This window comes from Scyliorhinus canicula, chromosome 1, assembly GCF_902713615.1.
Source record: "Scyliorhinus canicula chromosome 1, sScyCan1.1, whole genome shotgun sequence".
In the NCBI taxonomy this organism is placed as follows: Eukaryota; Metazoa; Chordata; class Chondrichthyes; order Carcharhiniformes; family Scyliorhinidae; genus Scyliorhinus; species Scyliorhinus canicula.
In genome coordinates, this window is record NC_052146.1 from 274,678,827 (window position 1) to 274,691,407 (window position 12,581).

The 12,581-nt window shown below is 47.8% G+C and overlaps 1 protein-coding gene across 1 annotated transcript in view; it reads left to right on the top strand.

Moving 5' to 3' along the window:
* The window catches only part of LOC119974606 (tetratricopeptide repeat protein 7A-like), a 451,074-nt gene that overhangs the window by 11,128 nt on the left and 427,365 nt on the right, over nucleotides 1–12,581 (top strand). The window contains exon 2 of the mRNA XM_038813643.1: nucleotides 11,924–12,087. Coding sequence (XP_038669571.1) covers nucleotides 11,924–12,087 — 164 coding nt within the window. The remainder of the gene's footprint in view (nucleotides 1–11,923; nucleotides 12,088–12,581) is intronic.

Sequence of the window (12,581 nt, forward strand, 5' to 3'; positions counted from 1 at the left end):
AAAGCAATGTTTCACACCTTCATTGAAATGAACTATCTTAGTAAGCAGCTGGAAAGGAAAGGATGAGGTTCAGTTGAATTTGGTGACAATTCTAGGTGTGAAATTCTGTTAACACCCAGTAAATAAAAAACAACTGGACACTATCAATCTACGAGAAACATAATTTAAAGTCAAAATCAAAGTCAAAATTATGAGCTGGGGACACAATTGGAAAATAAAACTATAGAAATGACAGGAATTAAAAGTAACACCTACTGAAACCAAAGCATTTTTGAATATCACAAAGGAACTTTGAACATCACAAAGGACAATGTAATCCAGTCTGAGGGCAGAGGCCATGCCCAAAATGAATACTTAGTCGTGTTAGAAAAATTCAGATTAAAGGTACCTTTTACAATCCAAGGGAAATAAAGTTACTTTACAATAAAGTCATAAAAACTTAATAACTGTTAGAAAGAGAATATAAACCCAAAGAAAGGGAACAGCCAGGCAGCTCGGTACATGGGAAAGATAGGACATAGCAACCGAGCTCACCAGCGAATACATCTAAACAAGACCAGATTTTAAAAAGAAGATTGATTGTCAAGTTGGGCCTGAAGGTCCCTTCAACCAACCAGAAGGATCCAGAAGCAAGATCATTTACGTGATTGCATCTTTTTAAAAGAAAAAAAATAAAATAATAAAATAACTTAAAAGTTTTAACCTGAAACAGTGGTTATTAACCTACTTTACTTAATTAGCAACACAGGACCCAGGATATCAATGATACTAAGGGGTAAGTAGGTAAAATTCTTCGGTGAAGGTATGGGTTATACCGGGGGATAACTTGAAAATATAGTTTGACCTGAATAGCACCCACCGAAGCCTGCATCGGAGTCAGGGAGTGAGAATCCCTGTTCACCATTTAAAATATCGACCCTTTTTGGTATAGGGGGAATTCTAAGAATAGTGGTGAGTTTTTAATTTCAACTGTCAAGGCATTTAAGTTTTATTGGAACTGTCAAACAAAGCATTTAAATCTCCTAGCCTTTAAACGTTTAAAAAAACAAAACATTCTGGAGTTTTAAAAAGTTAGTGCTTACTGTTTCACTGTCTATTGACATATGCCTGAGAGCAATCATTATAGGATTTGTGCTGCATTACTGATTTCACAGCCTATTAGTATCACACTGGGGTGCCTGTCAGTTCACAGTTTGACACCTCCAAGTGGTTAGAATGTATTTAATATAGGGCTATGAATAGAAAGGTTTGTTTTTATATGGGATTAAGCACTTGAATGAAATACATATTTTATAAGGGATAATGTAGTTAAGAAATGTAAATGTAGTGAATGGGCTTTTATGAAAGAGTTTTCTAAGAATAGAAATAAAGCCTACTATAGACAATTAAAACATTTCATCTCAGCATAAGTCCTGAGGCCTGCCAGTGGTGGCTACTGGTTATTTGCATTGAGAGTGTAAGGCAAAGTGTGGTGGGCATAGGTTGGCATGGATTGGCACTGTTTGTATAGGGACTATAAAGGGACATGGGGTGGATCGAGGGGTATAAGTTATTAAAGGCAATTGAGTTGGGTAGAGGGGCAGAGGTTAGCATGGAGCTACGGGGGTAGGGAGAGTGGCATAGGTTAGCATGGACGGTATGAGGGCAATCGGGTGGGGAAGCTGGGGGGCGTAAAAGGTTAGGATGGATGGAGGAGAGGGTGTGGGGGCTAGAAGGCTGTATTTTCTTATAACGTGGCATGTGAGGGATGTCCAGTGAAGATGTCAAGGGTATTTGCACATTAAAGAGTCTGAAGGCTAATGTGGTGTTGCTGCAGGAGACCCGGATGAAAGATCAGGTGAGGCTTAGGAAGGGTTGGGTGAGCCAGGCCTTTCCACTCGGGGTTCGATAGCAGATCTTGGAGCGGGGTGGGGAGAAGAGGTTAACGGTATTGGTGGGCAAGAGGGTGAGGTTTCAGATGGAGAAGATGGTGGTGGACCAGGGGGTAGATACCTGATGGGGCCGTTAGAGGGGAGGTTGGTGGCGCTGGCGAGCGTATATCGCCCCAACTGGGACAATGTGGGATTTATGAAGAGGGTGCTGGGTGTCATCCTGGATTTGGATACCCACGAGTTAATAATGGGGGTGGGACTGGAATATGGTGTAAGAGCCGAAAGTGGATAGATCTCAGCCATGCTCGTTGGCCCAGTCGGGGGTGGGGGGGGGGTGGCTTGGGTGGGGGGGGGGGGGGGGATAAGGGGGAGAGAAGGCGTTGGCTGGGCCCATGAGAGTGATGGGAGGAGTGGACCCGTGGACGTTCCTGCATCCGTGTAGGTTCTTGCACCCGAGGAAGCGGGAGTATTTGTTTTTCTCCCCGGCACATAAAGTGTACTCGAGAATAGACTTTCTTTATGGTGGGGAAGGCATTATTAGTCAGGGTCAAAGGATTGGAGTATTCAGCGATACTGATTTTGTTTTTGGACCATGCACCGCATTGGGTGGATGTGGTCCTGGAGAAGGGGGTGGCTCAGACGCTGGGGTGGAGAGTTGTCGTGGGGCTGCTAGGAGATCCGAGTTTTTGCGATAAGATTGGGAAGGTGATTGAGGAATATGTGGGGTTCAATTGCACAGGGGAACTTTCACAGTCAGTGGTTTGGGAGGCTCTGAAGGCAGTAGTAATTTTAGCCTCTGCCTCACTGATCGCTCGTAGGCGGGTCCTGTTGGGTGGAGGTCAGCCTATCCACTCTGTGCCTCGGCGGGGATCAGATGGAGTTTTTGACCCGGGAGGTGAAGTTTGAGTTGAGGGGGGTGAAGGAGTGGTTCTGCAATTCTTGGGTTTGTTTATTATGCACTTTTGGGAGTTGGTTGCCATTGAATGCTAAGGTGGGGGGAGGGAGGGGGGGTTGTTTTTGTTTTATGAGTCTGTATTTTAGGTTCAGTATTGTTGGGGTTGTTCTGTTTTTGTGTTCGTTCTTTGGCAAAAATGCTGAAAATTATGGCAAATAAAAATATTTTAAAAATTAACCTGTCATTCTACCTTCAGAGATCTATGGACAAAGACGCTAAGGTCCCTTTGTTCTTCAGAACTTCCCAATATCAGGCCGTTCATTGAATATTTCCTTGTCACCTCACACTTTCAGGGTTAAATTCCATCAGCCAAATTTCTGCCCATTTCTGCCCATCCCGTCTATATCTTCCTGTAACCCAAGACACTCAACCTCACTGCTAACCACCTGGCCCACCTTTGGGTCATCCGCAAACCTACTGATCCTACCCCCACATTGTCACCTATGTCATTAATATTAATATTAATGACAAACGGATCCCTGTGGTACGCTGCTGGACACTGGCTTCCAGTAACTAAAGCAGCCGTCTGTCATCACCCTCTGCCTCCTACAGCAAAGCCAATTTTGAATCCAACATATCAAGTTACCCTGTATCCCATGTGCATTTACCTTCTTTATCCCATGTGGGACCTTGTCAAAGGCTTTGCTGAAATCCATGTAAAGTACATGTGGTAAACACCACTGGTCACATACTACGTGTATTACGGTACTGCCACTGTACTACAGGTAACACAGTAAATCCCAGCCTGCTGGCCCCTCCCAGCAGGCGCTGTATAAAAGTGTATGCTCTCCTGCGCTGCTTCCATTCTGGTTCCAGCTGCAGGAGGCTCAACATCTAGTGTAATAAATCCTCAATAGTTTCACCATTTCGTCTCGTGGTCATTGATGGTACATCGATTTATTGCACTAGAACTTTAGAGATGAATGTCTGAACCAAGCCTGATCGCCTGGAGCTGAACCCTCACGCAGCCGACGCCACAGCCACCTTTGAGCACTGGCTAGCCTGCTTTGAAGGATACCTCGGAGCAGCCACAGAAGCCCTCTCAGACCCGCAGAAGCTCCAGATCCTCGACTCACGGGTGAGCCCACAAGTTTTCCCCCTCATTTGGGACGTGCCCACTTACACAGAAACAATGACGCTACTAAAAGGACAGTACATCAAGGCTATGAATCAGGTGTATACCAGGCACCTCCTGGCCATGAGACGGCAACTCCTGGGGGAGCCTCAGGACGATTTCTTGCGTGCTCTGCGGATACTTGATAGGAACTGTAATTGCCAAGCAGTGTTGGCAGTCCAACACACAGAACTGCTGATCAGAGACGTCTATGTCACGGGCATTAATTCCAATTACGTTCGTCAGCGGTTATTGGAGGGGGGTACGCTCGACCTTACAGAGACGGTGCAGCTTGCTAACTCCCTAGAAGTGGCCTCCCGCAATCTAGAGTCCTACACCTCCGACCGTGCGGCACCCTCGTGGGCGTCATGGGCCCCACCATCTTCCGACCCGGGTACGCCGCAAGCCTGCGCTGCGCGGCAGCCAGCCAACTCCGGAGGCCCCAAATGCTATTTTCGTGGCTAGAACAAGCACCCCAGGCAACACTGCCCAGCGCGGAGTGTAACCTGCAATGGGTGTGGCAAGAAGGGCCACTTCATCTCTGTTTGCCAGGCCCGATCGGTCGCTGCCGTTCCCAGGTCCAGCATCGCTACACCTCTCGCGTGCGATCCAGGGACGCCGCTGCCCGCCACGTGGGGCCCGTGGGCGCTGCCATCTTGGATGTCGTCCGCCATGTGTGCCCCGTGGGCGCCGCCATCTTCAGTGCCATCTTGGACCGTGCCTCCGGACCCTTGCTCGCCTGGCCATTCGTGGCCCGCCGATACCTCCACCGCCACTGATCAGCCCAACAACTCCCAACATCTTCCGCAGCTCGTCTCAATCACCCTCGATCAGTCTCGGCCCCGCAACCTCGCGACCGCTACGACGACTGTAAGGATCAACGGGCATGAGACGCCCTGCCTCTTCGACTGTGGGAGCACAGAGTGTTTCATCCACCCTGCTACGGTAAGGCGCTGCTCCCTCCCGGTCCTCCCCGTCACCCAGAAAATCTCCCTGGTCTCCGGATCCCATTCTGTACAAATCCGGGGGGAACTGCGTCGTGACCCTCTCCGTACAGGGCGTCGAGTACAGCAACTTCAGATTCTATGTCCTCCCCCACTTCTGTGCTGCCCTGTTACTAGGTCTTGATTTTCAGTGCCACCTCCAGAGCCTTACTGTGAAGTTTGGTGGACCCCTGCCCCCCCTCACCGACTGTGGCCTCACGACCCTTAAGGTCGATCCGCCCTCGCTTTTCGCAAACATCACCCCGGACTGCAAGCCCGTTGCCACGAGGAGTAGACGGTACAGTGCACAGGACAGGATCTTTATCAGGTCGGAAGTTCAACAGCTTCTGCGGGAGGGGGTCATTGAGGCCAGTAACAGCCCCTGGAGAGCTCAAGTGGTGGTTGTTAAGACTGGGGAGAAACACCAGATGGTCATCGACTATAGTCAGACCATCAACCGGTACATGCAGCTCGATGCGTACCCCTTCCCACGCATATCTGACATGGTCAACCAGATTGCGCAGTATCGAGTCTTCTCCACAGTTGACTTGAAGTCCGCCTACCACCAGCTCCCCATCTGCCAATATACTGCATTCGAAGCAGATGGTCGCCTCTATCACCTCCTTAGAGTTCCCTTCGGCATCACCAAGGGTCTCAGTCTTCCAGCGAGAGATGGACCAAATAGTTGACCAGTACGGGCTGCGGGCTACGTTCCCGTAACTAGATAATGTCACCATCTGTGGCCATGACCAGCAGGACCATGACGCGAATTTCCAGAAATTCCTCCATACCGCTAAACTCTTTAGCCTCACCTACAACAGGGAGAAATGCGTTTTACGCACCACCCGCTTCGTCATTCTTGGCTACATTGTGGAAAATGGAGTACTAGGGCCTAACCTCATGCACCCCCGCCTGGAACTCCCCCTCCCCCACTGCCCCAAGGCCCTGAAACGATGCCTGGGGTTCTTCTCATATTACGCCCAGTGGGTCCTTAATTATGTGGACAAGGCCCACACACTCATCAAGTCCACAGTTTTTCCCCTGACGGCTGAGGCCCGCCAGGCCTTCAACCACATCAAGGCGGACATTGCCAAAGCCACGATGCACACGGTCGACGAGACCCTCCCCTTTCAGGGGGAGAGCGATGCATCGGACATGACTCTGGCCGCCACCCTCAACGAGGCGGGCAGATCTGTGGCTTTCTTCACCCGCACCCTTCTTGCCTCCGAAATTCAGCACTCCTCTGTCGAAAAGGAGGCCCAAGCCATTGTGGAAGCAGTGTGACATTGGCGGCATTACCTGGCCGGCAGGAGATTCATTCTCCTCACTGACGAATGGTTGGTTGCCTTTATGTTTAGCAATACACAGCGGGGCAAGATCAAGAACGACAAGATCTTGAGGTGGAGGATCGAGCTCTCCACCTATAACTACGAAATCTTGTATCGCCCGGGGAAGCTCAATGAGGCCCCAGATGCCCTATCCCGCGGTACATGTACCAGCACACAAGTGGACCGACTCTGGGCTCTCCACAATGACCTCTGCCACCCGGGGGTCACCCGGTTCTTCCATTTTATCAAGGCCTGCAACCTGCCCTACTCCATCGAGCCGCACTTCTACCGGCCAGACAAGGCGCAACTGGTGAAGGCCTCCCGCCCCTTTGAGCGCCTCAGCATGGACTTCAAAGGTCTCCTCCCTACCACTGACCACAATGTGTACTTTCTCAATATAATTGATGAGTACTCCCATTTCTCATTTGCCATCCCATGCCCCGACATGACGTCTGCCATGGTCATCAAGGCCCTACACAGCATCTTCATCTTGTTCGGTTTCCCCACCTATATCCATAGCATGGATATGGTGTTCGGGCCGGAAAGTGGAGCTGAGTCCACAAAAGATCAGCCATGATCTAATTGAATGGCGGAGCAGGCTCGAGGGGCCAGATGGCCTACTCCTGCTCCTAGTTCTTATGTTCTTATGTTCAATCGGGGATCCTCCTTCATGCGTGATAAGCTGCGTTGGTTCCTGCTCAGCAAGGGCACCGCCTCGAGCAGGGCGAGCAGCTACAACCCCCAGGGAAACGGGCAGGTGGAGAGGGAGAACGCGATGGTCTGGAAGGCCGTCCTGCTGGCCCTTCGGTCTCCCGGTCTCCCGCTGGCAGGAAGTCCTCACTGATGCGCACCACTCCATCCGGTCTCTCCTGTACACTGCTACTAATGAGACCCCTCACGAACGTGTGTTTAACTTCCCTCGGAAGTCCAGCTCCGGGGTTTCGCTCCCAACCTGACTGACAGTTCCTGGGCCCGTCCTCCTTCAGAAGCATGCAAGGAGTCATAAATCGGATCCCCTTGTCGAAAAAGTCCTCCTCCTCCATGCGAATCCACAATACGCCTACGTGGCATACTCCGAGGGGCGACAGGACACAGTCTCCCTCCGGGACCTGGCACCCACTGCGTCCCCACCCACAACCACCCCGACCTGGTTCCGTCCCCACCCCCTCCGGTTGCCTCCCCCGTCCCTGCGCCCTGAGCCATTCACACTCCCACCAGCGACCCTCACCGCAGCCCCCACCCCAGCAGCATCCATCCCCTCACCGGATCCACTGCTGGGTGAATAAGGAGAGGACAACAAGCTCCTGGAGTCGCAGGTATCCACATCGGAGCCAACACCACAACCCGGACTGAGGCGATCGCGGCGGAGGGTCAAAGCCCCCGACAAACTCAATCTGTAATGTTTTTCACCCCCGCTGGACTTTTTTTTAAACGGGGGTGAATGTGGTAAACACTGGTCACACACTATGTGTATTACGGTACTGCCACTGTACTACAGTTAACACAGTAAATCCCAGCCTGCTGGCTCCTCCCAGTAGGCGCTGTATAAAAGTGTATGCACTCCTGCGTTGCTTCCATTCTGGTTCCAGCTGAAGGAGGCTCAACATCTAGTGCAATAAAGCCTCAATAGTTTCACCATTTTGTCTCGTGGTCATTGATGGTACATCAGTTCATCAAATTCCTCCTCATCTCTATCTTAAATGGGTGCCCCTTACTCGGAGGTTATGCCCTCTGGTCCTAGACTCTCCCACAAGAGGAAACAACCTCTCATCATCTACCCTGTCAAGCCCTCTGAGAATTCCATTTGGATAGGATAGGGAGGGTAGACACCATGGAGGAATTTAAAAACAAGGTTAAGAATTTTAAAATCCAGACATTGCTTGGCCTGCAGCCAATATAAGCACAGAGGTTATAGGGGCATCTCATCTTCTGGTTGGGCACGTTACAGCCTGTGGTAGTCACCACTGTTTGTATAATACGTGTATTAGAGGTAATAAGGTAAGGCTCCTGTACTACAGGTACGGGGGTAGATCCCTGCCTGCTGGTTCCACCCAGTAGGCGGAGTATAAATGTGTGTGCTCACCGAGCTGCAGCCATTTCTAGTAGCAACTGCAGGAGGCAACACATTTCTGATTAATAAAGTCTAGATTACTCTCTACTCTCATCTCATCGTAATTGAGAGTGCATCACAGCCCTTGGGACTCAACGTTGAGTTCAGCAACTTTAAATTTTGACCTTTCTACTCCACCTGAAACCCGTTTTTAAAAAAATCTCGCCATCGTGTATTGCCTCAATGCAAACCCACCCCTCCCCCGCTGCTTTTTGGTATAATCTCTTACAGCTCTAAAACATTCTCCTTCCCTTCGATTCTGTATGACCCTTCTCACACAAATTGTTCAAAGTGTGAGCAGAATATTTTCATCCACTTTTTTTTACATCGGTAACTGAAATTTATGCTGTCTAAATGGAATAATATACCCCTACATCAAAGCCAGCACCCACCCCAACCACATCCCACAGCATTACCAATCAAGCTATTCTAGTAAAGCTATGACACAGGTAGTTACTTGAGGCAATGGATTTGAAACATTCACTTTGCTTTCTCGGCTAATAGATGCTGCCCGAATTGCTGCATTTTTTTTCCAGCGTTCTCTTTATTTTTGGTGAAAATAAAATATTGCTTCATTTCAGGTTGGGGTTTGCTTTTAAAAACTGTATAAAATTTTCCTATTGGGAGACACAGATCTGAGATTGCTCTTCATTTTGGCTTTTAGTGTCTCACCTTTCTTAAATGTGTTTTTCTAAGTTTCCAAAAAAAGTTGCTTTTTTCTTTTTCCTTGTTGGTTTTTGGTGTTCTTTTGAGGTAGGTTGTGGGGCGAGAGGACTCTGAAAACTAATCATGAACAGTGAGAACCACTCTTTGTTTCAATATTACTGTTGGGCGCGTTCAGGAATAAAGCTACAGGGTGAAATCGAACCGAATGGGAACAGCTCGCAGCACCGAGAAACACCATGCTATCTTTTAACAAAAATGTATTTTATTACAAATGCGTGTCAAAAGAACAGTAACATACAAAACAATACACTCAACAACCACACAATCCACAGTTTGTACAATTTTTACCCCCCCCCGCGACAAACAATTCCTCAAAACATTACCATGAACAACCCCCACCATGTCGCAAAGCCCTCCTCTGACTCCCTCAACTCAAATTTGATCTTTTCCAACCGTAGAAAGTCATACAGGTCCTTCAGCCAGGACGCCACCCACCTGTGGCATATCCACCCTCCAATTCAACAAGCTCCTCCGCCGGGCAATTAGGGAGGCGAAGGCCCCCTTCCCTGCCATCAGTTCCGGCATTTCCGATACCCCAAAGGTCACCACCATTGGATCCGGCCTGACGTCCACCCCCACAATGTTGGACAGCGTCCCAAGTGCCGCCTTCCCCTCTGTTATAGCACCTTTCTAACTCTAGCCACCTTCCCTCCCCATATGAACGACATAATCCTTCTCTCAATCTCTCTGAACACAGCCTTTGGCTGGAAAATCGGCAGGCATTGAAAAATAAACAGAAATTGTGGCAACACGTTCATTTTAACCGCCTCTACCCAACCCGCCAGTGACAGAGGGAGACCATCCCACCTTGCCAGATCAGCTTTCACTCTCCCCACCAAACTAGAAATGTTGTACCTGTGGAGCCCCCCCCCCCCCCCCCCCTCCCCCCACTCCTGGGCAACCTGCACCCCCAGGTACCTAAAGTGAGTTCCTGCCCTACGGAATGGCAGTCCCCCCACACCCGCCCCCACACCCGGCCGAGACACCACAAAATACTCGCTCTTCTCTAGATTCAACTTGTACCCCGAGAAAGACCCAAACACTCGAAGCAGCTCCAATAATTCCCCCTATCGACACACTCGGTTCTGACACGTATAACAGCAAGTCATCGGCATATAAGGACACCCTATGCTCTATCCCCCCCCCCCCCCCCCCCCGCCCTGCACTATTCCTTTCAATACCCCCAAACATATACCAGTGTTTCTAATAGCACATATTAAGGAAGTTTTTTTTTCAGACCTCCTTCTCCATGTTGGAAGCTTGTCATTCATTTCTTTCCTTTAGTTTCCAACCTCTCTCAATACTACACTGGCGAGTTTGAAATCAATCCTATAGTCACGTTTAAGTAACTAAAACAAAAAATAGTCATAATTCAATAGCAGTTTTTTATACAGATAAAATGCTTGTGCTACAGAGGGTCTGTGGATTTTTTATAACACGGAAGGAGGACCTGAGAAGTCAAAAACTTTTATTCCCCTGTCATAGATTGTATATAGTGTAGCTACAGTGTTCTGATAATAGAGAAATGGACATTGAGTCCAGTAGTGCCACTGGGATTGTACTCAACCCAAGCAATTAATGGGCCACAACGTCCTGGCTCCCCAGCATTGCATTTGAGGGGTACTCCCAATGATGCACTGGGGAATCCTTCTTGGAAGTTCCCACATTAAAGTTTTACGTGGCAATTGTTCAGAAGGGCTGATTTCCCCTGGACAATTGAGCTGCGAGCCATCCAACAAAACAATTTAAATCACTAACTTCGGATGGTTCTACTGAAAGTTACTCTGAAAGAGTTAGAAGGCAAAAATGAACTTTGAATTTCAGAGTAACTATTTTGGAGAGCCAGACTAAGCGCCCCCAGGACCCACCCCTCCCCCAGTGCGGTCTCGATCTGAGAGACCCCCCAACCTTCTGATCGACCCAAGATCCCCACCCCACCCCCAAACCGGTGACTGCAACTCCAAGGCAGTTACTCCCCAGTGAGTATTCCATCACACTCCTGACTTGATCCTTGGAGATGTTGGAGAAGAAAGGAGGTGATTGCTCATCAGAGTACATCGCTTCTGCCCTGCTGCTGCAACCACATTGTTGATATGTCTTTCAAATGATGATACCCAAGATGTTAATAATTGAGAACTCATTGATGGTTGTGCTATTGAAGGGTCATGAAAAGGTGCCCTGATTTAATTTGTCTGAGATGGACAGTGTATAATATATAACTTACTACTGATCAACCCAAGCCAAAACATTTTCAGGTCCTTTTAAAGGCTTTAAGATAAGGGAATATTAATAACAATGCCAGGAATGCCATAGTCTGAAGCATTAACTCACTAAAGCTACTATACAGGGCTGTTTTTCCTTCATCCCTGTCCTTCCGGCCAGTTTCCCAATGCCTCTACTTAAAATCTGTGTCTAAGTCTCAAAGTCCTGTATCTCGATTTAAATGCTCTGTTCCTCCAAGTCAAGACTTTTTTTTCACAAATTCTTCATACTGCGCTCAATAGGAGGTCTAGTCTTCTACTATCTAGCCCAACACTTATGGGTTTCTGCCTAAGCCTCGCCACAAACTCTCTTCCTTTAAAGGTCCCTAATAGCTCCTTCTTTTGGCTCAGTGTCCATTTTTGTTTGATTACACTTCTCTGAAGCATGTTGGAATGTTTCCTATGTTCAGATGTTATATGTAATAAACAGTGTTGTGTAGATGCCAGTTGTCATTTAATTGTATAAATGGGTTTGGAGTAAAGGTGGTACTGGAATGCAATTTAACTTGCTTCTGTTCTATGGCAGTACCAAAGTAATTTGTTATATATTATGTTTTTGAAATGCTGAATAAAAGATGATTTTGGGAATCTGCTGCTTGCTGAAGTCCTCTTGGAACAATGCCTCAAGGAAAACACAACCAAGCTGAAAGATTGCACTCCGCTAATGGAAAAGAATGAACCCAAAATGAGAGATGCCAAAAAGCACTTGAGCAGTATATTAAACAGAGGCAAACTGCAAGTGAGTACAGAGTGTGAATCTATTGAGACAATATTCATACATACGTACACAGTGCAATGAAAATGGTTCAGGGTGTAGCATCAGCAGACAAAGAGCCAAAGACCTGCATTCAAGCAGAGCCTACATATCACACCATTACCATGTCATACATATACACATCTATGCATATATCACACATTCATATATAATTTTTCCTTTCCTACAGCATAGGGTGATAAGTAAAAACCATACTAGAGCAAGCTGCTGCTACTTCAGATTATATATAATGAGCACTTGAAGCATAACACCAGAAAATACCAGGTTATTAAATGAGAAGCAGTTTTGTGGATGATGGCAGTTCCTCATCATAAGCAAAGTTCATCTTTATTCTCTCTACGTTTATAAAATTATACTTCTGCCAAGCGTTTTGAATGTTAGTGATCTGTAATTCTTGTAAAGCTGTCTCTTGCATGTTGGACAAATTTCTTAGTTCAACAGTGGGTTATATAAGAACA